This window comes from Pollachius pollachius (assembly GCF_949987615.1).
Source record: "Pollachius pollachius genome assembly, chromosome: 1".
NCBI classification, from domain to species: Eukaryota; Metazoa; Chordata; class Actinopteri; order Gadiformes; family Gadidae; genus Pollachius; species Pollachius pollachius.
In genome coordinates, this window is record NC_136934.1 from 39,530,985 (window position 1) to 39,558,484 (window position 27,500).

Consider the following 27,500-nt stretch of genomic DNA (forward strand, 5'->3'; position numbering starts at 1 on the left):
AGACACACAACATGGGTCAAGTGTCAGTGATCTTGTGTGTCACTGGCATGGCCATGTTTGCACACTCACACACGCACACACGACACAGACACACATACACACGCTGAACTTCCCCGTGTGTAAGCACTAACATGTCCGCAGAGGCAGTAACTGCAGGGCTGCTATCCCTCACGCCGGAGCAGCGCCCCCCTGGGTCTCCAGACCTGCCACGGCTAACCCATCAGCTGTGAAATCTGCTTTCCTCTCTGATAAACGGTGGAGATGCGACCCTATCTCCGTCCTGCAGATGGCCAGATTTCCTGTCATGAGTCCTTCAACAACCCCCCTCCCCCCGCAACACACACACACACACACACACAAACACACACACATTCCATCCTCCATAACCACAAAAATTCTCTCTTCCTCTTTTTTTTTCAGATTTCATTCGGCCTCTAGGCCCTGGCCTCGAACAGCTCAATGCTGCTTCGTCCAACGCTCTTTGGACCCAGCGGACCATCGGACCACCGGACCACCGACAGCTGGCAAACCGCAGCACTGCTGCCGTGCTAAATGCAGCTGCAACAGACGCCAGACGTACCAAGATAGTCCCATCCTAACTTCCAATTGAACTGCCTCCAGCGACCGGGAACATAGTCTGCCTCCCTTGCTCTCTCTTTCTCCCTCTCTCTCTCCCTCTCTCTGACTCCCTCTCTCTCTCTCTCTCTCTCTCTCTCTCTGACTCCCTCTCTCTCTCTGTCCCTCTCTCGGACTCCCTCTCTCTCTCTCTCCCTCTCTCTGACTCCCTCTCTCTGTCTCCCTCTCTCTCTCTCCCTCCCTCTCTCTCTCTGTCTCTCTGACTCCCTCTCTCTCTCTCCCTCTCTCTGTCTCCCTCTCTCTCTCTCTCCCTCTCTCTGTCTCCCTCTCTCTCTCCCTCTCTCTGTCTCCCTCTCTCTCTCTCCCTCTCTCTGACTCCCTCTCTCTCTCTCCCTCTCTCTGTCTCCCTCTCTCTCCATGTATTTCGGTCCTGCGTTCCCTCAGCGGCCTTCATGAGGACGCGTCCCTGGGGAATGGCTGACACTGCGGTACACCAGACGTGGGGCGGGCGGCGTTCCGTACGGCTGCGCTGCTGGTTACAGGGCCACCACGTCTCCGCCGGAGCAGGTGAGAGGAGGAGTTAACGCGTGCTCACATTCATTAGCTCCGGTGGTACGTGCGGGTTAAAAGGCAGTTTTCATGGAGACACTAGGTCTTTGGATCTGTCAGGAACAGGCAGAGCGACGGAGACCTCTGAGTGACACGCCTGCCAAAGACCTTGGGTCCTTTTAAGAAATAAAACGGAAAGTTTTAAAACGACACGACTTGATAAAAGAGAGAGAGGGACAAAAAAATAGATATATGTACTTTTTTTTATATTTCAGCGAGGACATATCAATATCTCACTGGCAGGTCAGCGTTAGAGGGGTGTCACCGCTCGCCATATACCTGGGTGCCTTGGGGTAATTCATTCACCTCTATGGTCTCCAAGAATCTACAAGAGTAGAGGCTGATTTAATAGTCTGTGGAGGTTATACTTCATAAGAATGACTGAGTGCCTTCTAGGTGAGGAGAGACCATGAAGCAATAAGCCTTTATTTCTACCTGAAACACTTTATAGTGCCTGGTGACCCTGTGCTACAGTACCTCCTGCCCTGACATGCATCAACACTGGCCCCTTTTTCTTTTCTCTTTTCACTCTCGCTTTCATTCTGATTGCCCGCTCCATCTCTTTCCATCTCTTTCTTTCTTTTTCACTCCCTCTCTGTCTTTTATGGCGTGTCCCCACTTTCCCCATGGTTATTTTAACCCAGCATGTCTCTCTCTCTCTCTCTCTCTCTCTCTCTCTCTCTCTAGCCCCCCCCTCCCCCAGGTGAGGCATCAGAGTTGTTGGGGTCTGTCCTTAAGTGGCAGCCTTTGAAGACATGCACCACTTCTCACCCCTCCTACAACGGCAACAGCGGGGATAAATCAACTGTTGTATGAAAGTTGCTGTGACACTGAAACTGTGAAACTTTGGTCAACATGTCGGCAGAGCCCTGACACAGGGGTGGCCATAAACAATGCTGATTTGGTCAATTCCCGTGTGATGTGGCAAGTGCAAGAGTTGATCGAGATACTCAAAGTAAGTCAGGTAAAAAATAAACCATGTGCGGAAGGGTTGACTTGAGGACTCGCGGCAGAAGCCAAAGGGAACAGCCAGCAAGGATTAGAAGGCAACAGGATATAGTCCTTTTGCCTCGTTTTTGGGTATTACCTTTGCCCTTCCGCAGATAAACAGAGGTGAAAACTAGTGTCTGCATCAAGATAAATATTGAGAAATACAATTAGATTTGTTGTTGTTGTTGTTTTCTTGCAATCTAGTAAATTGATTGTTTGGATTGTTAATTTAGTGGGTCGGCTTAGCTCAGGAGGTAGAGCAGTTGTCTTGTATCCGAAAGGTCAAGACACTTAACCCTAACTGCTCCTGACGAGCTGGCTGTCGCCTTGCATGGTTGACTCTGCCGTCAATGTGTGTATTAACCGATGTAAGTCGCTTTGGATAAAAGCATCTGCTAAATGCCCTAATTGTAGTTGTATTGACTGAAACAGGTTGGTGTGGATGCTTTTCAGGCAAGTTCAGGCAATATATAACCTTTTTTGCAGACAACGTGAGATGTCGCTCTGTCAAATCACTTTTCCAACCAAGGATAACTGGCTTTGCCAAGGGAGAAGACTTCAAACCCACAAGAGGAGCTTAGAAAATAGCTGAAAGTGTTCAGAGAATGATTGAATAAAGTTTAAGTGTAAAAAAGAAATCGAGGGGGGGTGGGGGGGGGGGATGGGGGGAACAGTGGGAGGGCCTCTGAGTCTGAAATCCTCTTTTCCTTATGTTTCTTAACAGGATGAATGGGAGATTGGTTACAATTGTTAATAAGAATTTCCTAATTAATCCACATGCAAAATGAAATATCAAACCCGTGGAGGGACGTCCGCTCCAGCAGAGCACCGGGTCAACACGGCTTCAGCTGTTGAAGGGAGCTGGAGTGGGATCACTGCTACAACTGCAGCCAGTGGACTAATGCAAAGCTGCGTGATGGAAGGTACAGTATAAAAAAATACGGGATACTGGTTTTGTTCAATTAAAACTGGGATTAAAAACTTAAAAATCCACCAGTTAATGTGATTTGTCGTAAATCAAACTGCAGATGAAATGGTTGAAATGGACGGACTTCAAACGCTTTGATGAGGGAGAGATCCCACGGGAGCAAACTGGATGGGTTGAACAGCCAGGATGACCCTGATTCCAGTATGCTGCCTTTCTAGTCATGTGTACAACATGCCAGCCACTGAGGGACTTACACTGTGGCATGGAGGACCAGCACCCCTCACCAGCAATATCAGGCAATGGGTTTAGCTATTTACTTATACATTTGTGACAAATGCATACTTGGAAACACTACTACCAGTTATAATGTTATCTTCATAATCATCCTATGCTTAAAATAAGGCAAATAAGGACTGTAGTGTGCTGTGAAAATGGTATGCCCCATTACCTATGCTTATATGCACATTTACATTATAATTCCTCTGATTCTAAATACTAATGTGTATATTTCAAAACCATACCATATTATACATGTGCATATATGTCCCACTAAACCCAAACAGCGGACCCTGACGTACCATGCCGCCGCCCTCCAGGTTCATCTCGATCTTGCCCTCGAACGGCCCCCACGTGGTGCCCACCGGGAGCTGCTGCCGGGTGTGTACCCGTCGCTCTCCGTCCTTCGGGTAGGAGTCCAGTTCACCTGCAAAACAATTGGACACAACGGTCAAGACACGCGTCCCGTCACGGGAACAAACCCCGATTCCCCGCTCCGACCCATGTTCTGCAGCAGCCGGGACCCCCATCAGTCACGGGACGAACCCGATCCCGTTGTGGCCCATGTTCCCCTTTCCGGCGGGAACAAAGGTACGATGTCACAACCCCCAAAATCATCTTTCGATGTCTCTTGAGGCTGCGATTCCCAGACCCACGTTGAGCCGCCGGTTTTCCTGACTACGATAAGCAAATCAAGTGAGCAGCCATCTGATGGTGGGATCTCTCCTGACACGTCGCACGCTAACCTTACTTGAAAGGTGTCTTCTGGCCAGATAACATCTCGGAGACACCGCAGGCCTGCCGGGGCCGGCTGGCAGCTTCAGGCCTGTTTCTGATGTTCCAGGAAGCCGCAAGCTCTTGTTAATACTGTGCAGAGGCCCAGTTAATTAACGTCGGGGACCGGATAGCCCTGTTAGCACTGCTGCCGCTCACCTCCCTGACACCGCTGGCTATCATATCTGCTAGATTCAGTGTACTTCTTGGTAACGGTGATTAATCAAATAGTTTTGACAAACCCCATGGCAGGCTGTGACATGGTTTGCTCTGGTCACGATTTGTGTGTTGAGTGTATGCATGCATAAGATGCGGAAAATGGGTGTTGTTTATTTGGTTCTAAATACCGTATGTATAGATGTCTGCATGGATGCATGAATGTGCATGATACTTTAAATGTACATGTTAACAATCTTGCCCTCACTTATTTTAACTCTTTTGTGCGAAGATACTTTCTCACCCACATCTTGGATAATGACCTATTCCATCCTGTACTAGAATCAGCCTCGTATCTGAGGCGTGCTATTATACCATATCTGTCCAGTGGGCCTATGCCTTTATGCTCCTCTGCATGCATAAACATCAATGTTATTATCAAACTAGAGGCTTCGTTATTCTAGCTACAGTACAGAAAGGCAGACACACGGATGACTCATCCTCATTAATTGTAATCACCGTTAAAACAAAGGAAGCAAAAAGGCCACAAGATACTGGCTTTCAACCAGGCCTCAGAAGAACAAACTTTTCTTCCGCCCACAAAAGAAAGTACGCCTTTACCCTACATCCAGCTAGTTATTATCAAACAGTGACAAGCCCATTCCATTAAACACGATAAAGACCGGGTGAATTATGGATAACCCTTCCTCCTCTCCCCCCCCAAAAAAAAGAAGATATTTATAACTTCATTATCGCGGCGTGCTATCTCCTCTATGTTCTGCTTTCCATTCTCCTCGGCCGGTCGTGCTAGCTGTGTTCCTCCCAGGCCCCGCAGTGTGCACTGGAAGGTGGCTAAGCTCATTAGAGGGAAATAATTAAACATTGGAGCACAGCTGGTTGTCATCAGAGACCGCCTCGGCGAGAGCAGGGGCCACCGCTTGATGCATTCTGTTTGTCCTCAGATAAGACCAGCGGCCTTTAACCGCTCCGATGCTACTTCCTGTTTAGCCATGCCTGACATACCGCTGATGTCATCCCCAGCCCCTGATTCATATTCATATTAGTATCCTTCGATGTCTTATAATGCTCTTGGTGGTTACGGCGGTTGTGAGCTAACGTTCCCCGGTCGTAGGTTTTAGGTGGTCGGGGAAGTTTCAATGTGTGTGTGATGGGTGGTCCGTCCATGTGTGTAAGTGACAGTTGTGTCTGCTGTCTGCACCATATATTGCCTGAGGACCTTGGCTCCTAGATGGTATGTCACATCTGTTGCAGATACCAGCCGAAGATCTGCCCGATAAACACTGTGCCCTATCCAATGACTCAGTGTCTCTACTGTGCCGACTTCATTTCCACAACAATCTCCCAAAATAAAACATAGCCATACCAGAAAATCCACCCCGGAAAACACAATACAAGAGTAGACAAAGAATGATTCCTACAATGGGTTGCATGTTCTCTCCGCGGTGCCCCTTCATCTCCTAACACTCAAATGCCACGGACTTGGAAGGGGGGAGTCGATGATGAGGCTGAAGGGCTCTTCCCCATTCCCTCCCAGCAATACCCCGGCCCCCCACCCCCCAGCCACCCTTTCGATAAGATCATCATCTGTCGCTAGGCTCTAGGGCCTGTTCCTCCTGCACGCCACAGATACTTGGCAGACCCATGAATGTCCCCTTTGTGAGAGGAGATCTTCCTTAGATTGCACCCGAGATGCTCCATGCTGGCATCTGTTCTTTTTTTTCCTGTCTCTCTTTCTTTCTATCTATCTTTTATTTTCACTTTGGGTGCAAAGGAATAGTGAACTCATCTTTCCTTTCACTGGCATACGACCGAATGTTAATGAGGGGCTAGGTGGCAGAGTGCCATCTGAGCATGGTTTAAAGGAAAGACAGGGGCCTGGACAGGTGGCAGCGATGCCCAGAAGGTTGCCCCACCATCTTGCTACTTCTCATTATGATAACCTCCACCCCCAGATACACATGCAGTCAATTAAACCTAAAATGATAAAATATTTCACGGTTGTAGTCCTCTTCATCATCACAAACCGACGTAAAAAACAAACGCTTTGTCGTTTGAAAACCCTACCCTACCCTATTTGTCCAAAAAGTATGAAATGTAATTTTTTTCAAACCCATAATCCAAACGGAATATTTCTCATTCCTGGTGGTGATGGATTTCATCGCAAATTCAAATGTCAGGCGGTTTCCTCGATAAAATATACGTCAAGAGCGTGAGAAGTTTGCTAATGGTCTGCAATGAAAAATGACATCATCAATTTCCCCTTTTGCAGATGAACACCTGAAAAATCGATGTATCTGCTAAGGTTTGCCTCCATATTAAATCAGATTTTATAATTAATTCAAAGGACAATGAAGAAAGATTCTTGTAACCCAAATTTAACCCACGGAACCTCATACTAGCTATAGGGCTTTTTTCATTCCCAGGGACTGAAATAACACTGCTGGCTTGGGTTTCTGATGAATGGAAAAATAATAGTAGAGAAGGTGAAGCTGGTGTCTTGATATAGACAGTAAAGCTGAAGGGGGGAGAAAAAAAAAAAGCTAATCTATGTTCAAGTTCAACCACCTCTGCCTGGCAATACAGAGATGCCCTCTTGGATCCAAGTCTTCTGGGCTGATAGGCTGTGTTATATCGCTGCCAAATGGGCTATAAATTAATATACCATAGGAAGCATATGGAGTGAAATGGAATGCAGTGTGTATCGGTTCAACAAAAGGTTCTCCATCTTTAAAGGAGATATGTGATATGGAATTTTACAGCTGAAGGAGAAATGTCACAGAGCATTGATAAGAGTGCGATGAACTTTCTTCCCCCCCACTCTCTCCCCCGAACGAGCCGCCATTATCAGGTTCTGGTGAGCAAAATGCATCATTTATAACCCAGGGCCCATGCTATTATCTCCGGGAGAGACACTTGTTTTAAAAGACTGAAGGACCTCCCTTCCACCTCTCCACACCCTTCACCCCCCCATCCCCCCCCCCACCTTCAGCCCGCTTCCTCCTCCACCCACACTGAGGGTGCTCGCCCATGGGTGCTAGCTCTAGTCACCCTGCCCAACGTCGGAGGGGGGGGAGTTTAAGAAAATGTCTTAAAAAAGACGTTTAAGAAAAAACTTTCCAGGCCAGTGCATGGGCTTGGCAGCAGGAGGGGGGATGGCAGGGAGGGTGAAGGACGGTAGGTGCTGGTGGAGGGGTGGGCGTTTGGGGAGTAACCGCCATACAGGTCAGCCTTGTTTTCAGCCGATGGGCTGCTTGGGTGCGGGGGTGGAGGGGGTGAAGGGAAGACAAGCCAAAAGGATTAGGGCATTTTAGCAGTGACATTTAACACCCTGAGAATGGGGAGCCCCTGGATGCTGGGTCACAGGGTTGAGATTCCCTTTTTATTAAAAGAGCCCTCCTCCTTTTTCCTAATTCAATCGAGCTGGGAAGCCATGCTTGCTAAAAGGGCCCTGCTTTATAGATATTGTTGGGACAATAGAACTGCAGTGTTTATGAGAATCACAGAGGGGTTGGACGGATAACCTCCACTGAGCAGTAGCAAGCTAATTTATGACAACATTTGCTGCAAACGTGGCGCTATTATACATAATCAACAGGGGTGTCATTGAAAAAGGGGAAAATATACTCGATGTCAAGCGCTTTGTCACACATACAATCACAGAGAAGTTGCCAGCGAACGCACTGACAACAATCAGAGACATCCATCTTTCTGAGAGTGCTGCAATTTTTTATTGATAGCGTGCAACAATAAAAGGGAAAACTTCAAGAATGATTGTTCTCTGGCAGAGATACCTCCAATATCACCAACGACATCTAGAGGACAGAGCCTTCCTCCTCTTTGTATATCAATACTTTGGATGTTGTTTTTTGAGGAAACTCAACCGAAAAGAGAAAGAAATAATTTATAGGACAACTCTATCTGTCAGAATGAATGAGGAATTGATGATTTGTTCATTGGCAATGTACACACGTACAAGAGTGATGGCGATAGAGGTAGACGGCTTTAGTTTGTCAAAGGGAGATGCTTGAATGTTTGTGCACATGCGTACTACATGTTATGGGTGGCATAAAATCAGTCACCTCAGGTGCTATTTATATTTGACAATAATGTACGTATGTAATGTGACATTATTTAAATCTGTAAATAAAGTATCAAAGAAATAATAAAAAAAATTAAAATATAGACATAAACAAGTTATACTGATACGCTGATACTGATAAAAATGAGTACATTTAGAAAGGATTTTCAAAGTACCCCTGAAATACCTCCCAAGTCAATTACTTTAACTTCTCCTGGGTAACAGGGAATTCTGCCTCCTTTTTTTTCTCCTTCCCCGGGTGACCTAGTTGTCTTTTGTGAGCAGGTTTTAGCCTGAGCAGTATGACAGTCAACAGATAAGATGGATTAAGCTCTTTCTCATCCAGTTTTGATGTGAACAGCGTAAAAGCGGGTTAAATCATAGGGAGTTTCAGGAGTATTTTTTAAATGCCTGGAGATAGTGCGATAACGCAGCTAAACCTAAGTCTTGGGCTGGGAAGGTCAAGGCGGAGGTCCCTGGGAGCAGCTACCCGGTGATGAGGCATGGCTCTCTCGTCTGTCTGGGAGCGGGGCTCGCCGCAGTAGCCGAGCCCACCTCTCATCACATGGAGAAAAGATACAAGGGGCGGTGAAACAAAATCCAGTGAGTCGCACTGCAGGCTGCTTCAAAGAGCGACGCTCCCTGCCGTGTGTGTGTGTGTGTGTGTGTGTGTGTGTAGGTATTTATGCTCCTCACACTCATACATTCATGCCCATGCATGCACATGCACACACACACACACACACACACACACACATTGATTCAATATGCAGCTGGCTTACTGTATGAAATTCATGTGGTGCATACATAACAACAAGTTGAGACATATGTGGAGCACTTCTTGTTTTCCTTGTGTGTTTGTTTGTGTACATGTACAGCATGTCTGTGTAGGATTTTGCTGAGCTCTTCCCCACGAGTAGCTGCTCCTGTAATTATGCTTTGATTCTTAGTGTGCAACCAAAATAAAAACGGCAATTAACCTGTCGATGCCGTGGAAAATAGAAAATAATTATGACGCAGACAAATTAATCTGTTAATGATGCAACATTTTCAGAAAATTATATTCGGGGAAATAAGATTTACTTAACGAGAACCTGAGCACATGCACACTTAATATGGGCATAGGAACTGACAGCCATGCAGTCATGTGACACGGCTCAGCCAATCCTGCATCCATTTTAATCTTAAGTCCCACAGTGATAGAAGCGCTTGAGTGTTAGAAAAGGTGAAGAGGCAGCCGATTAAACTGAAAAAAACAAACATAATTCAAAATGTTACACGGGTCATATGTTGGATGTATTAAGCTTCAATATCACATGTCACATCAGTTCAACAAGGAAGACAGAGCTTTGATTCACGTATTTTTTTTTAAAGGGAACATATTTAGACACATTTTGTGGATGTCTATTCCCTGACTGCTCCTCATGTCGGTGACAGGGGAGAGTAATCCTATACACAGGCTGCTATTGTGGAGGGAAAAACTAGCCTCCTTCACTGGCATAGACCAGATGCACCTCTCTCTCTCTCTCTCTCTCTCTCTCTCTCTCTCTCTCTCTCTCTCTCTCTCTCTCTCTCTCTCTCTCTCTCTCTCTCTCTCTGTCCTAATCTGTAAACGACTTAAAGGAGCCTTATCTCCAGGCTCTTCTGCTTCATTTCATGCTTGATTTACTTTAATTTGTCTGATAGGGCACAAGGATTTGGAAATGGCCCATCTTTCGGTGGAAAATGTTCTGATTTTTCTTCGGCATTGTTATGTGGAGGTTTTTGACTTCTCTCTCTACCTCTCTCCCTCTCTCTCTCTCCCTCTCTCTCTCTCACACTCTTTTCTTTACCATCTCTATCTGTCTCCTACACTCCCTCCTTCCCTCAGTTTTCTCTCTCTCTCTCTCTCTCTCTCTTTCCATTCCTTGAGAAGGGGGGAGAATCTTGCTCCAGTGCAACAGTCTGTTTGAATGCATTTAGATTCAAGCTAACACAGCAGAAACACGATTTTTTTCTCTCCCCCCGGTACGCTGTGATTTTGTGATGGGCGACGGCAACACTGGAGTAATGTTTGCTTTTCTCCACCGCTGTTGGGCATGGTGCAGCCGGGTGCTTCAGACCACAAAGATCTTATGTTTAAGTTAAGAAGCGACTGGCCCTCCACTTCTGCAAGTGGGTGAGCTGATAAAGTTGCTCCACAATGAGGGATGGGGGCGAGGGAGGGAAGGCGGACGGGGACGGAGGCAGCATGTCTACACAAGCCTACAGTTCTTTTTTTTTGTGACTGATGCTGCGTGGAACTCAAGTGGTTCAGTGGCTGTCTGGCTGGACAGCCTCCCCACCCCCCTCCATGTCTATTTACTGAGTGAATGGCAGAGGAATCGTATCTCCCTTTCTCCGTTCCACCACGGATGAGCCAGCCAGACCCCACCATCACCAATGGACAAATAAATAGTACAAGACAAAGGAGGGGATGAAGGCCAAGGTACCACTCACTGGTGCTACTGGTTCTGCATGTATAGAGACGTCAGATGTAAAGAGATAGAGTCGTACTGGCCTGTTGGACAAAACTGATATTGCCAATCACATTCAAGTATGTGGCCACAAATTGCAATCTGTCGTTTCGAAAATGCCTACATGGAGGTACTGCACTAAACAAAGACAGGTCTTTATTTCCAAATCGTCAAGCGGAAAAAAGGAGGAGAAAAAATGGAAAAGAAGGAGGAGTAATTAATCTCCAAGTCTAGGTAGACTGATCCTTCAAAAAAAGCCAACCACAACATGTGTTTATAATTTGGAATGGTCTGTTAAACAATAAGATCACACGATTTTCTTTAAATGAGTTACAACTTCTTCGTCTTCCCACGCGGGTACATGCAGAGTCAGTAACCCCCTCCTCCATACACAACGTGCATGCATAAACAGTGGCGCACACACACACACACACACACACACACACTGGAGGAAACAGGGGGACCATTGAAATTCATCTCACAGGCTGAATTTACTTAACTGCGGGTCTGTGCGCGGTGATAAACGGAGTGATGATCCAGCAACAAGTCTTTATCCATGCTTTGCTTTAATTAACAGCGGCTTGTTTGTTGAAAAGATGATTAATATGCCAATGAAAATTGCATAATTGAATACCACAACACTCACACAATCAGTGAGGAACATGCCATTTTTTATTAACTCTGCATTATCATTATTATTACTATTATTTGGGATTTTAATTTGGTTGACAAGCGGGCCCTCCCACTGCCACGACCCAGAAAAAAATAAGGGAGTTGATTTTGGTGTGTGTGTGTGGGCGGGTGGGTGGGGGGTGGGGGGGGTGGGGGGCTGTTAGGCTGGTCTTCCACATCAATATCTTTTATTACACCAGGGCAAGTGTCTTTATATTTCTCTCTCTGTGTATCTTTGTCTCTAACTCACTCTCCCTTTCTCTCTCTCCTTTTATGCGTCAACATTGTTAAATATAAAAATCATCACGGAAGGACTTTTCAAACTGGATTAAAGCAAAATATTACATTACACCAGAATATCAAATCAAACGCTATCTGAGAAGTTCCAATGCCCAATTCGTAAAAACAAAAAAAATCCAAAATTCATGCATGGGAACCAGCTATGAAGCAAGTGACTTTGTAGTAACACACACACACAAAGTGTGTCACAAAGAAAAATAATTCCATGTTCACGTTTGAGTTTCAGTCGAGTAATTCCGAGTTTTCCCCACCGCCATGCGTATCCCCTTGGAGAAGTTGCCTGAACGTCTCCATGTTAATGCTAAATACACACATCACATATTCAGCCAATTACAGCGATCCCTCTTAGAAGAAAAAGAGACAGAGCCGCGTCGCAGTGCCTGCAAGGGTAAGCATCGCAGAACAAACATTTTGCGGGAGCTAAAGAAAGACACGTTGGGTGTCAAGTCCCCCGGGGGCAGAAACACTACCACCGACTGCGTTTTAAATCGCCGTCATATTTAGCATCAGCTTCCGCCTTCCTTATCCCCCCCTAACTGAGTTCCTTAGATGGCTCTCATTGTGGCCCAGAAGAAACCACAATAAAGATTGCCACCGTGAGCTCTGCAAAGTGGACACAAATTCTATTGAGATGTATAGAAAAATGGTTCCATCCGAATTATCTCATTAACGTTATTCTTACGATGCCACAGCCCCTCAAAACCACCACCCCGAAGAAAAAAACGGAACGGGGCGTAGAGGAATTTTCCATAGACGATAAGACCGGTGATTGCATTTTGCCCTATTTTAGATTATATAACTAACAACCATGAAGTTGTACAATAAAGCCTCTTAGTATTGCGGATCAGTGGCTAAATTTGCATCAAGGCGATACAGCATCGGAGTAGAGTGATTTGTCTAATCTCTCTTGTTGCATACTGCATCATTATAGTCACACACTGTGAATTCATGGGGAAGTACGGGAGTTGGGGGAGGAGGGATGGTTAGGGTCTTGTGTGCACAGGTAAATATTATGCATATGAGCGCATACACCCTCCTTACCCACCACGTGCAAACAAACACACACATACACACACACACAAAAACCGAGACACACACACACAAACAAACACACACCGCCATGGCAGATTCTCAGAAAGCAGAGAGTATAGAATCATTAGAAAAGACACACGTTTCTACTAATAGCTCTGCTTGATTGCAGTTTTACATCACTAAGTACCGGGAAACGAGTGGCGAGTGGTGGCCAACGACAGACTTTTATCATTGCATGCGCTATCAGCAATCTCTGTGTCATTCATGTTGTGTGTGTGACTTGTCAGAAGACTTTGACTAAACCCCTGGAGGACGGAGATAAAAAACGTCCTTTGTAAGGCAGCATTCGCCATGATGTACGTCCAAATTCCTTGATTACAAGAAGCAGGGAAAGGGAGAAAAAAACAGGGGGGGGGGGGGGGGAAACATATGAAAGCCGGCAGTGAAAGTTTTCAGTTTGCTGATATAACAGTCAAGTGCGTCTATAAGTCTACTTAAAACGCTTAGGTATCAGTGGAGACAGCTGCGACATCCCCGTCTTACCACGCCGTACACTATCAAACCTTTCATTCCATTCCCAAGCTACATTTCCGGTTGACAAAAGCCCCCCCTCCCCCCCCCCCCCCCCCCCCCCCTCCCCCCTCTCCGGAAGCCTCCTGAAGGACTCATCTACATCCTAATATTTCCAATCCAATTTAACTGAGGCAGCCGGAGTGGTCTGTGCAGCAGTTTACCAATCTCTGCTTTCCAAGACTCTGTGTGCTCAAGGCTTGAGGGGTTCAATCAATGGTGCTTTGATCTCGGCTGGAACCATAATTATTTAACATTGTTACAAGGATTTCTCTAATCCATCCTACCATTAAATCCCTTTTACACCCTCATCTTCTGCCGCCTAATCTGCATCTGGGCGCGCCGTTTGTCTCTCTGCTTCATTTTGCCCCCCCCCCCCCCCAGCCCAGCTCCCTCAAACCCCCTTACTCCTCCTCTCTACGACACCCTGACTTCGTAATGGACTTGGGGTGTTGGAGTTACAAATGTTTACTGAGTGCAACTGGACTTAAGAAACTTCAGTCCAAAAAGAAATATGAATAATTATTGTGTGGGGGATATGAAAAAAAAATGAAAAAAAGCAGTCGTTTTTGGGGTTGAATTTACTTTGAGTGAAGGCAAAATCCAAGACTAACGTAAAATCTGTAACTTTTGCAACACCAAATGCCTAATATGCAGTCAAATACTAGAATAACATCCACTCTCAATTTCAGTGAACTGCAACTGAAAAACAATTCAAGCTGGACGGCATTTATTTGAGGTGAAGTGGTGTTGGATCTAAAAGTTCCAGGTGACTATTGTCCAAAAGATTTTAGTTCTGTGTCCGTTTTTGCAAATATCTGCATTGCTTGTGTTTCACCATGATATAAATAGCAGCACAAGCAACCCAAAACATTTGTGGCGGCACCTGCCACCGTATCGGGGCCATCTGGTCCTCGGATTCCCCTCGCATCACATATGTGCATTGTGTGCACGGTGATTGTTTCTCTGAGGGCTGGGGAGGAGAAGGAGGTTCAGCCCGGACATACTTTTGGTTTGGCTTCCCTTCAGCACCCAAACCCCCAAAGTGTAGGTGCGTTTAAGTTAAGCCACATTAACGTCCATTTGATGCCCGCGTTAAAAGGCTTTAGATGAATAGGAAGGAAATGGGGAACCGGGGGTGGGACGGGGGAGGGGGGGGGGGAGTGGCTCTGCTTGTGGCCAACTGTCAGGTACCAATGCCGAGAACCACTCCTTCATTTGACCCCTGCCTGGCTGTGGCTCAGTGCCCAGCTGGCACACACAGAGAGAGAGAGAGAGAGAGAGAGAGAGAGAGAGAGAGAGAGAGAGAGAGAGAGAGAGAGATTGTGTGCAGGCTAGGCCATGCCCATGGGGTAATGGCCAAGCGAGGAGATTTGTGGACAAGGCAATCACGCGTCAATTCTGCCTTTTTCTTTTCCTTTGTGGGTTGCTATGCTATTTAGAATTTTCTAAAACACATGGTTGTGGTAATGTATTGGCTGATATAAAATAGCACGTGACACAAATCCAAAGTTATATCGAATTTGCTCGTTGTGTGTGAAATTCAAGTTAGGCCTAATGAGCCCAACCATCAAATCAAAATGAAAATATTCTGTCTTTTTTTTTGCAGGAATAAATGAAAACAGTGACAACCACACCGCTATCAGTGAACCCTGACTTCTTTATGAGTTTGATACGGGGTGTGGTTTACATGAGCAGCCATTTAGATAAGGCTGAGAACAAGTTCATTAGCAGAGTTAGCTAGCAGACGCCCACCATTCCCAATTAGCCTAGAGGAGACACAGTAAGACGGAGAGAGAGAGAGAGAGAGAGAGAGAGAGAGAGAGAGAGGGAGAGACAGAGCAAGAGAGAAAGAAAGGCGAAGAGACATAGATCACTATCGCTGCTAGTCTGTGGAAATGAATCAGAAATGGCTTTGCATGCTATCGCCCGTATCAGCGGCTGATTGTGAAACACCCCTAACGAGAAATGAACATGTAATGGAAGATCAACGCGCAGATTTGCTTTAGGACATACTTCTCGAGAAAGAAAAGAAAGAGAGAGAGATAGAGAGAGGAAGGGAGAGAGGGCGATGAAGAGACACAAACTCGCTGGGTGTTCCACATCAGAGACCTGGTACTGTACGACAGAAGAGAATGGCGCCGCTATCAGATTAATAGCGACTCATATTCTCTGCTGTCTCAGAGCGGGGGGAATATCAAGGGAACAGGAGCAACCACAGACGTGGTGCTTGAGATGACTTGCTAAAGTGAAAGATGAAGTACAAGGGATGGGGCGGGGGGGGGGGGGGGGGGGGGGGGTGGGAAAAAAAGGAGTTCAATTATGGGATGTAGATTGTACAAGTCTTTTGTTGTTACGCAGCAAAAGGGAAACGCTATGGAGGTGCTTCAGTGGAATCACCAAAGCAGGTGGGTTAGAGTTAGAGTTAGCCCACCTCATTAAAGCACTTCAGTCCCCTTTTTTAAATGTAATGGCCATCACACTTCCTATTCAGATGCACGCACGCAGTGATTAACAATTATCTGTTGGGGATCCTAATCGCACCTGCTTAAACTTAAGCCAAAGAATAACAAAGAACTTTAGAATGTGGTACTATCTGAACATTTACAAAGAGATTAAAGGGTAGACTGTCTCAAACTAAATAAATGTGCTTTTAATCGGCGTGAACAGCAAGTCATGTCATTTCAAACGATCCTATCTGATTGTCTGATTCTCTGCTTTATTCAAATTATAACATGCCCATCTGACTTTTTCAGTACAATGGGAAAAATTAAAAGGGGAAATGACCTTTCATGGCCGCCATGATGGGGGAGTGAATGACATTATTGTGCAGCAAGAGTCATTTCTGCCCAATCTGCGCGGCCTATTGAGCTAGGGGAAGTACATGTGCACCACGGTAACTTTGTCCTGCTAATTGCCTGCTGTGTCACCAAGCTGATGAGGAAACACATTACGGATGAAATATTGACTGTGAGCAGCAACATGTTGGAGGTTCGGGTTATTTGAGGATGGTGGCTAGCTAGCTAGATTGCCATTGGTAAAAGTGCATGCTCGGTCTCCACGGAACAGTTTGAAGGGATGAAAATGGGTTGCTTCTTTTGAGTTGGGTCAGAAGGAGTGAGTGAAGTGATGTTAGATGAAAAAAAGAACAATGAATGCTTCTTAAACGCTCAAAGTCACTGGAGTTAACGGCGGCGTTGTAGATAAGCATCAAGTACTTTACCGAACCATTAAATTGTTATCCTGTCGCACATCAGATCTCCCATGGTTTCCTGAACAAACATATTCTGTATTATCTCAATCTCTGCTCTGTTTCTCTCTGTCTGTCTCTCTCCCCATGCCTTTCCTCTCTCTCGTGCTCTCTCATGCGCTCTCTCTCGCGCTCTCCCTCTCTCTCTCTCTCTCTCTCTCTCTCTCTCGTCCTCTCTCCCCATGTCTCTCTTCCTCTCTCTCTCTCTCTCTCCCTCTCCTGCCAGTCCAGCAGTATGTTCTGAGCCGTTAATGCTCGTTGGGACGGCTAAGAACCGGCGGAAGGAAGCATAATTACAGTCAGTCATAGATGTCGTCGGAGTGCATCCATCCCCTCTTTTCAAAGCCCTATTTTTAAGCTCAGCATTTTCTCGCCAAAGAGGGCCGTTTTACCGCGCTCGGTGCCTTCCCTCCGCCGCGGCCCCCATAGTTCTGAGCTGACCCCCTCAGCCCTGTCTCCTGGCAGATCACAGTGATGCTTTATTACTGTCGTCCCTGCGCTCTTATCTTTAGCCAGCAATGCTCATTTCCTTCCCCAGATTTAAATGCAAATGTGAAATTTAATGATAAATGCATTATCTGATAGGTGCGATAACACTGATTCACTGTCAGTATAAAATACACACCCCAGGGGGCTTCGGAGCTAGCTAGCACAACTTGCCCAAATCCACTTTTTTTTCTCCCCCCCGCTTGCTCTCTTTCTTTTTCTCTTTTTCTTTTTTTTGGTAATGCATGTACCTGCAGTAAATTCTCGAGGTCATTTGATGCATTCAAAGGGGTAATATTTTTCTGTGTTCAGCAGTGGTGGGTGTAGGCAATATTGGAAATGTAATTGTTGCGAACTGATCTTTTTCAAGGCAGTATCACTTTGATGAGGTGACTTTTAATAGAAGATACGTTCCTTACTGTCACTGAATGCAACAGAGGGTTTTCCAACAGGAAAACAGGAACTCACTTCATTTTCTGTCTGTTATCTATTAATAACAGCAATACTAAAAGAAGCATGCAAAACATATCATAATTTTGTATTTGATTTAATAAAAAATATAGATGATAGATAGAAAAATGTATGGTTAACACAAGATATGTGCTCACCAAGATGTGATCCTCCATCCTCCAAAGAATTGCAGTTGTGTGAAATCATTTTACGCTTTCATATTGCAAGACTATTAGCTTGGTATGATCAGTGGTTTGATCGGATTAACAGATTTGATCGGCATTCGGGATCAAAGACACGTCAGATTCAAGATAATTGGTGGCGAAGGAAAAATGGTTGTGGTGCACATGCGGTAGAAAGCCAAAGGCATGTTAAAGCCATGCCACCAAGTGATTTGACGGAAAGGGACTTACTCGGTCCATCCCAGTCCTCCGGCCCGGCTGGGGGGTGCCTGGCCTTCTCGCTCTGCGTGTCCATCTCTGAGTCGCCTGCCTCTCGATTTGCATCTCCCTCTCCTGTAGAGCAATAGAAGTATTTTAGCGTTGAGCAAAAGCCTGATTCAATGCACAGGGACCTCATTTAATTTTGCATTACAGTCTGCAAAAATATTGTATAGAGGCGTTTGGATACAGGGGGAGAAGAGGTGAAAAGGAATGTAAAGGCAAGGCCAGTTTGATAAATCATGCAGTAACATTCAATTGTGTTTATTGTTGTTAAACGGCACTATGTAATCTGTTCACATCAGCTACTGACAACTCTGTGAGTGCATGTATGGGTATGTGCGTGTGTGTGTGTGTGTGTGTGTGCGTGTGTGTGTGTGTGTGGGGTCACGTAAGTGTGTGTGTTTGTAAGGTCTATGAGCTCACCGGGTCCAGCTGTACACTTTTAAGTAAAGGAGTTCCCATGAGGGCTAACAGGAACAGGAGGAAGGCCCATGGACCAGGAAGGAAAGCAACGTGTGGGAGAGGGACTGCTATTTATTACTGTTTGATCTATTGTGGAGCTAGCCAAAATGTGTGCTATAGGATGCAGGGCAGATTTACAGTGTTTACAAAGGACCATGCTAGCGGTGTGGGGTATTGGGGTATCTCATCATGACAATGTCAAAGCTTCATGACCTTGCTTTAAAAGTACATCTCCTTCAATGGTGCTGAACAACGCAATGCAAGCAGTTCCACATATTGATACATTTAATTTAAACAAAATTAGCCATAGTTCTGAAGTTCTTATGGTCCACAGATCCAGGCTAAGCATGGTGTTCTAGGTAGGAGGTGCTGACACAGCCCCAGCTTATACCTCACGCCGTCTTTCTAACCCCTGGGCACTTTTAGTGTGCCGGGAGGGCGTCTAGTTGTCTCGGGAGGGACACTTCTGTCACTTTTGTGACTATCGTTTTTTCGCATCCCTTTGATGTGGCAAAATCCAATAGAGAACGCCAGGGGCAAGTCTGGCTTAGCACAATGGATGATCACACCACCGCAGACGGCTTTTGTCACATGCTCCAGATGATAGGGATACGTATAGAGAATCGTCATGTTCCTTCAACATTTAGAAAAAAAATAGGGCTCTATTACATTGTGCGGTATAGCTAGGGTTTGCAGCTTACCACCACCACCACCACCACCGCCACCACCACTGAACGACATTCTTCTGTGTTTTATGTCACCCCGCTTCCTGTGACAACGTCCGCAGGACCCACATACTACAGCGACTTCACCAGCCTTTGTCTGCTCAAGTTCATCTTACCATCAAGCACGTACACTAACCTGCGTGTTTGTACTTTTGCACTAAAGACATTTAAAGACATGATGTAAAGATGGTAGGAAATGAACTCCAAATACATTCCCACAAAAAGGGAAAAATATTTTATTGATCCCGAAAAGAAATCGTGGCATCCTGTTGGTCACCCGTAAACAGAGAAATCGATTAAAATAAAATGAGTAACACACGACACAAAAACACACGCTACAGCGAGCTACTGAACAGGCTGCCACTGATACGGCGCCATTCTCGTCAGATACACCCTGCCTCACATCATCCTCATAACAAGTGGTGGGGAGAAGTCAAAGTCAAGTCCAGTCAATTTTATTGGTATAGCCCTTACACAGTTAAAGTCTCACAGCGCTCGACTGGAAAGAGAACAAAGTGAGGTGGTCTTCATATATGTCCTAGATACAGTAGAGCCGGTCATTATGACCCAGTTTTGCTTACGCAAGTGTCTGTTCAGGCTGCTAACCCAACACACCCTCTTTTCCTACTGCATATTAACCCTGCAACCACTCAACTTAATTTCCATCACCAGCTATTTACAGTTGGAATGCGTCTTTCAGCACACAGGGCTGGTATTGTGACAGGGGATAACAAAGGCGTCTATATCAACAGTTCCTTTCAATAAAAAGAAGCAGAGGAGATAACATTAAAGCCACTACTACCTTGATCTCAGGCAAACATGTTAAGCCCTGTAACCAAATCTCTTGGAAGTGTATAATTAGTGCCTGGAAAATGGAGCTACAAGATGATTCCTTAATTAAGCAATGATTAAGGATTTCCTGCCTTCTATGTAACCCGGAATGCTATTCACTTTAAACACAATCACCCCAGCAACCTCACAGGGAACAATGTCATAGGGCTTCAGTGAAGTTTTCTTGCAAACATGTCACTGGGAAAGAGAAGAGCCGGCTTTGGAAATAGAAAACGCTGTAGCAGCACTCTTGTATTGAATGGACAGTATGATGACAGGAGTCGTTTTAAATACACAGTGTTGCGCCGGCCGCTCTTTATGGCTCCAAACACATAGGTGTTTGCCCTTTCCATTATAGAAACAGATTGATCGAGGCACTCCGTTCCGTTCAAAGGTCTTCTACGATCAAGAGAGAGAGCGTGTCTGCCTTGTTTCATCATCCAAATGGGAGGTGTGGCCGCTTATCAAGGGAGACAGATTGTGAATGATCATCCCCTGCATTATCGCCAAGATCATAATTTACATCTGGCTTAGGATCCCTTCTTGGTCGTGCAATCAAAAATGGAGACACTTAAGGGTGAGCTGCAGCGATGGGGCTGGTGAACAGAAGGGCCGTGGAGGGCTGGGGGAGCAAGCGGGCCTGCTGGGTGCAGGGTTGGCGGGCATGTGAGAGGAGCCAATGAGCTGTTAAAATCAGCCCTATCGCTGCTCTATCAAAGGACAGCTCTCAAGCCAAATTGCGAGTCACATGCCGCGTGCCACATTCAGGTCAATAAGCTTATAGGCGATTTACACAAACAACTCCTCGAGCAAGGTAGCAACAAAGTCATATTGGCTTTTTCTCCCCCTTATAGCGTTGCCTCTGCCGAGGAAGCCCTTGGAAATGTCAATCTCTTGCGTGCTACTTTAAGGAGCTCAGAGCAATCTAATCCTGACCATGGAGCCTAAAGACAGTGCTTGTGCATTTTCTGTAAAATGTAAAAACAAAAAAAAATTGACTCTTATTAAGGAGACATTTTTTATAAACTAAATTCCAGGTTAGTGCAATATAGGATGATTCTGGCTCACTGTCACTTTCTTAAAGTTGTACTAATGGTGCAAGCCAGGTCTGGGAAACCATTGCAATAATTTGAACCCAATATAAGGAATATGCCTGCCATCCCTCCAGCTGCAGTGCCAGTTAGTTGGTATTGCATATTTGGCTGTTCATACAGATTGTGCAGCAGCAGATAAAGTCAATTCCAAGTAGTAACCTTTTTTTTTTGTTACCAAAGTCAAGCATAGCTGTAAGTCCTCCCTGCTATCTGAAAAATAGGTCTCAATTGCAAGCAATTTGTGGTGAGCAGAGCACTCCAACGGAGGCAGGCTATTAGTGGAATGCCTTGCCACTGTCTCTTTAAATGCCAATAAATTCCCATCATTACAGAATCTGGCAGTTTTCCTCCCTGTCTGCAGCCTGGGTCTTTATCTCCCTCTGCCTCAGTCTCTGAGCATGTAGATCTGGCCCAGTTAGATTGTCATACTTAACAAACATTAATGATTAATTTCCTCCGCTGAGTCAAATGGGGCTAAAGGGATGACTCGATTCATCTTATCGCATCGCAAATTAGCATTTCTCCATATTCTCCACCATCAACTCTGCATTAAAATTCCGCATTCGCCACTCTGGGGTTGCTGGCAGCTGTGGCGAAAGGAGCTAGGGAGATGTGTGTTGCTGTTCCCTGTGTGTTGCTGGAGTCTCTGATTACTTATGTGTTGCACAAAGAGTGGCATAATTAATTCTGCCACTCTGTGTTTGCTTACTGTACGACTCTGACCGCTGCGTGTCCAATTGCTCAGCAGAGGTCACTCTAGGGGTCAAGGTTGGTTTGTTATTTGTTATGTTGAGTTCGGGGTAGTCAGGTACGGCTCAGTTTTAATCATAAGGCTGGGGCTCTTGCATGTTTTTTCTTTATTATTTTTTAATTTCGTGATTTGATACTGTAAGAGGCAAAGGCTTGCTTGTGAACGTAGAAGGCCACATTTGGTCATGCTGGATGTATCCTTGTTGTCATCAAGCCACAGACCGAAGCAGAATCATTCCGTATTTTTTAAACTGTAGGAAGGTATATCTTCAGAGTTATTTGCAATGGACCATGAGACACACATGTTGGATTCCTAGATTTCATTCCGTTCATATTTTCAAGACAAATAAAAAAGGGATTGAAACCGCAAGGTGAAATTTCACAATTTCAGTATAAAAAATGCTGGTTACTTAATAAAAAAGCTATCTGTCCAACAGTTGCTACAATGCTAGGTGTGCAATAGTATATAAATCTTAACCTGTAGAAAGTGTGAGTTCTTACTGTTTTTAACAAGCAAGGCAAAATATATGTGAAACTGAAGCGGTTTGATACTGTGGATTTGAAAAGGTTTCCTTCCTAGGAAACATGTATTTTATGAACTGTTCCTCTCGGAAGCATTGTTTTGCCTGGTACTGGCTTTATGGTAGTCTATCTCTCTCACTTACTTCAGTTTACAACAATGATGGTTATTATTGAGTTATGTCATGGAATACCCTTCTCAAGGACTGGTGGCTTGATTGATTCTTCATAGCACTCTCAATGCAGTCACACAGTGGAATGCTTTCACATTATAAATCTGGTCGTACATACAGTACAGGGAATTTCCACTTCACATATTGATGTTTCTTTCAGCATCCTAGGCAGCCTAACCCTAAGATTTGAAAGGCTTTGGGAGTAGTCCGAGACACCAGGGCCTAGACCAGTGGTATTCACTATTTTTTTCAGGAGAGCCGCATTAACAGGACGACGTCAACAGGAGAGCCATTTTTACCGCAAAGTATCAAAAGCTATAAATCCAGTCATAAATAAGTATGCCTGCTTGATAATATGTCCTTCCTGAAGCAGTGTTTCCCACAGAATTTTGTGAAACTGTGGAGGGAACCCGGTCCTTAGCGGGGTCCGGGGGCATGCTCCCCCGGAAGAAAATTTGATACCTTTTAACCTGGAATGCATCAATCTGGTGCACTTTGAGAGGAAAATTAAGACTTGTGTGACTGTGTGCTATTTTCTGGAATAATGTGGAGACACTGGGTCACATAACATGGAAGCTATTGAAGAATAAGTTAATAAGAATAAGTCCATCCAAAGAGCACATTCTCTCTTGTTATGCAGGAAAACCGCCAATCTGGCAACCCCGCTGTCAGCGTAGAGCCGAGCAAGTTTAAAAATATTTTCTAGACAAGGCTATATTTCCACCTTTTAATGCCACTGTTGATTTATTTTTTAAATAATTGTTTATATTGTTTTTTTTAAATATCTGTATTCACTGCATGATCATATCACTGTATATTTTTACCGTCATGCGAGCCGCAAATAGAGGCTTGGCGAGCCGCATGTGGCTTGCGAGCCGCGCAATGAGTAATGCTGGCCTAGACAGTCAACAGTGGAGTCAACCAAAGCCTACTGATGTTCAAGCGATGGTCCAAGATGGCACCTGAAGGTGCCGCTTAAGAACTTATCTGGGGAGCGCCTTTTCTGCAAGGCTATGGCAAACGCCTTTGGAGTCTTTGGTGGCATCCCACTTCTTGACCTTTGCGCCTTTAAGCGGCTTTGCTACTTCACCGCACTCCGATCAAAGTTAATAAGTGCTTCATATGTTAATGAAAATTGGTACTCCTCTTTGTGTTCCAACAGCTTTTTAATACCTATTATAGGCTGAAACTTTTAATGGAGGTTTTAGGTCCCCCTGACAAGCCCATTTCAGAGAGTGACTACACAGATACAAGGCTAAGCTAAGACCGGAGAGCCAGTGCACAGTGGAGGAACCTTACACGGGAGACCTTATTCTCCGGGAAGCCACAGAAGATAAAGGCCATGGGATGAGTGGCTGCTCTAAAACCCATGCTGGAGTCCGCACAGGGCTAATTACAGCACGCCATCACATTTGAGAGGGTTTAGTTAATCAAGGGGGGGTTCTCTCTTTTTTTTCTCCCTCCTATAGTGGAGGAATAACACACTTAAAACCATTTAATGCTGCTAGGATTGTGTCCCGTTTAATTCACTGCAGTTCCACATAAGTGGGGTGAATATAAGCCACTCAGACATAGGTTTAAATGAGTTTAAAAGAGATCTCATTGAGGAACGATTCACAATGAAAAAAAGGGGCTACACCTGATGGTCGCTCCGAACTTGCCATGTGAGAATAAAGAAAGTGGGATAGCACATCATTCGGGGTCTTACGAGGAAATGGAGGACTTAGCTAAGCTCAGATAGCAAAAGCAATGAAAAAAAACAAATCTGACTAGTAAGGCATGTCTATGACAAGGGACAGATTACCAGAGTCATGGAAAGGGAGCATTTGGCATTTCGGATCGCAATTTAGTTTGACTTTTATTCACGAACACGGAGAAACCAAACGCAATTTTTAGGCAGGCTCCCTTGCATGGTGATATCCAAGACAATAGGGGGAACAAATTGCTTTTATGAGGCTCTTTGAAGATTTGTGAAAGTTGCACTTTTTTTTCAAGCTGTAACCTACCAGCGTGTACTGCATCATCTAACTATGGGGTCAGTGTATAATCAGAGGCTGTCACTTCAAGTGTGCAGGGATACATTATAAATGGGACAAGAGAAGAGGGTGGTGCTGGTAATTGCAAATTTCAAACAATTGTGCCTCTTAGCTCTTTCCGAGAACAAAAGAAATTATTATTGATATGATTACTGGGGCATAGCCTCTACCTGAAACATGAAAGATTTTTTTTTAAATTATTTTTCTAAGGACGTCCTCAAAATATATTCCCAGGAGGCACATCAGTTTAGAGTGTAAAAAATGATTCAAAACAATTTATTTTTTGACTAGAGAGAAAGAAAGAGAGGGTGAGATTCAAAGGGCCTTACTTCATTAAAAAGTCAAATTTATGGCATTCATAAGCATGGTGGAGTAGGGGACACCTGGGGGAAGGATGCCAAGTTACTAGGGGGTTCGAACGGGGATGGGGGTGGGGGTGACAATGCTGTCATCTTCGCTAGTGTAACCTGGAGCCGACCACAAATTAGCTCCTGCGATGGCGAGGTGTGACCAAAATGAAACAAACACACAAAGAGGCATTCTAATTGAATTGGACTTCAAAGACGACTCGGGCGCGCTCGGCTACAGCGGGTTCTTTAAAGTTCTGGACCTCCGAGCAGTAGCAGGTGTTGCAAAGTATCCTGAAACGCTACGCCGGACACGGAGGCCTGGACTCCCAGTGGGTTGCTGTGGTGCCTTACCAGTGTTGAGGATGGCATCTCTTTTAGAACAATTGCCATCTTTTTTGCAAAACCATTGCTTGTGTGATGGTAGGAGGAAAATATAAAAGCTCATATATAATATAACTATGTGAAAAGGGTATGTTTCCCACGGTCCAGATTGCATTTATAGTATATAATATGAATACATAAATTCTATACAAACACAGCAGTGTTTTCTATTCTGAATCAATACATACAAATTCCCTTAAGTGCACAGCATATATCGTAACAAACGCTGTATCAACCAACTAAGATGTTCGAATGAAAAAACACATAAGCGGTGGTAACCTTTGTTGCAGAAGTACTCCATGTCTTCACAGCTCATGTTCTCCGTCTCAAACTCTGCAGAGAAGTTCTCCTCCGTCGAGAACTCATCTTTGGCCATGAGCTCATTCTCCTCGGAGACACACTCCTCCTCCTCTTCCTCCAGGCCATCCTCCAGAGGACCTGAGGGAGAACACACAAACACACACACACACACACATATGCACCAACACACACAGACACCCACACACACACACACACACACACACACACACACACACACACACACACACACACACACACACACACACACACACACACACACACACACATACACACACACAGAGGAAATGTTCAGATGTTTCATCACTTCCTTCAGACTTTGAAGAAAAAACTATTTTCTTAGTCTATTTTGGTGGGAAGCTGGCACAGCGGGCTGGGCTGGGCAGTATTCTATGGACAACCCAGGTTGAGATGATCAGTAAAGACAAACAACAAGGTCTGGTCAACAACAAATATGGATGTAGCATGAACATACAAATATGGTCGGTCATAATAGATGATAATAGGTGAAAAAGGCCTCTTGCATTTTGTTTCATTTCCATGTTCGAGGGAAAATATAACAAAAGCTGACACACAGCCAAGGTGAATGTTGATGTTAATCCCACATCCTGCAGTCCTGAACCTTGGAGAAAATCTTGAACAAAAGTTCCCTTTCCACCGTTTTTCATACAGGCATCCGCATGGGAGGAGGAAAGAAAATACTTGTATTAATTTGTTAGCCTTATCACAGGGTACAATGTTGATTTTCCATTTACATTCCATGCCTCCGGGCAATACACCAGTGCAATCTTAAAGGAGACACTTTTTCCGTGTGATTAATTTTTCCCCCCTCTGTGCAATATTATTTCTTTAAATCTAAATGATTGGAGAGTTTTGCTTGTAGCTGTACACCTCCTTTGCTATTTGCATATTGCCATTTTTGCTTCAATCAGGGCCGCTGATGGAATTACTGTACTGCTACCTGAATTGTGCTGAGGAGCATCTCGCCTGGCGTTTGAATTTTATTAAGATAATAGACATCTGGCAGACTTTTATTTTCCTCCACAGCGCCTATCTCCAATGTATTACCCCAAATCACTAACGAAATGGCGGGGGCCTTCCACGTTTAAGGTGAGTTTGAATTGAACACAAGATGAAATGGTTTAAGGGTCTCACAGAAAACATCTAAATTCGACAGCTGTTATAGCGTGTTGAATCATCATATAAAAAGCTTTTGGCTGTTGTCTGGCTGTTGCCTACTCTGATACACTCTCTCTGTACGGCCCTTTCCTGTACATCGTGTTGTCGCATCAACCGCAGTATTTACATCAACACTGTGCCGTGTTTGTTTCCATTGTGGCCCGAGTGAGCTCCGTCAGCCATTAATAAAGCCATACTTTCTGTTGAGAAAACAGGGTTGGGGCGGGGCTAGGACGGCATGTAGCCCTCCTGTTCTGCTTTCTTCTCGCACGCCACCTCATAAAAGACCCCCCTGATCTGGGCAAGCCGCTTGCTCTTTTCATTAGGTTTCATAAATGACTCCTTTGTAGCACCTCTAGATCTGCAGGAGCCCCGGACATGAAAAGAATTAGCACACAGATCCTCTAATAGACATTACTGTGAAGAAGGCGGTGGTGCTGGTGGTGGTGCTGGTGGTGGTGCTGGTGGTGGTGCTGGTGGTGGTGCTGGTGGGGGCACATGAGCCGGGCTTTAAATTGCGATAGGAGTTTTAGGATCTTATCCCATGCCGTCTGCTGATTGGCTGAGGGGTGAGGT

General features: G+C 45.0%; 1 protein-coding gene across 2 annotated transcripts in view; it reads right to left on the minus strand.

The window, feature by feature from the left end:
- Positions 1-27,500, minus strand: part of zfpm2a (zinc finger protein, FOG family member 2a) — a gene marked incomplete at both ends in the record, with an annotated part of 118,820 nt that overhangs the window by 59,654 nt on the left and 31,666 nt on the right. Inside the window, 3 exons of one of the 2 annotated variants that reach the window (XM_079733140.1) lie at positions 3,691-3,806; positions 18,077-18,178; positions 25,707-25,865. In XM_079733140.1, the coding sequence (XP_079589266.1) occupies positions 3,691-3,806; positions 18,077-18,178; positions 25,707-25,865 (377 nt within the window). Of the gene's footprint in view, positions 1-3,681; positions 3,807-18,076; positions 18,179-25,706; positions 25,866-27,500 lie in introns of both variants that reach the window. The other variant, XM_079733139.1, reaches the window with a different exon arrangement.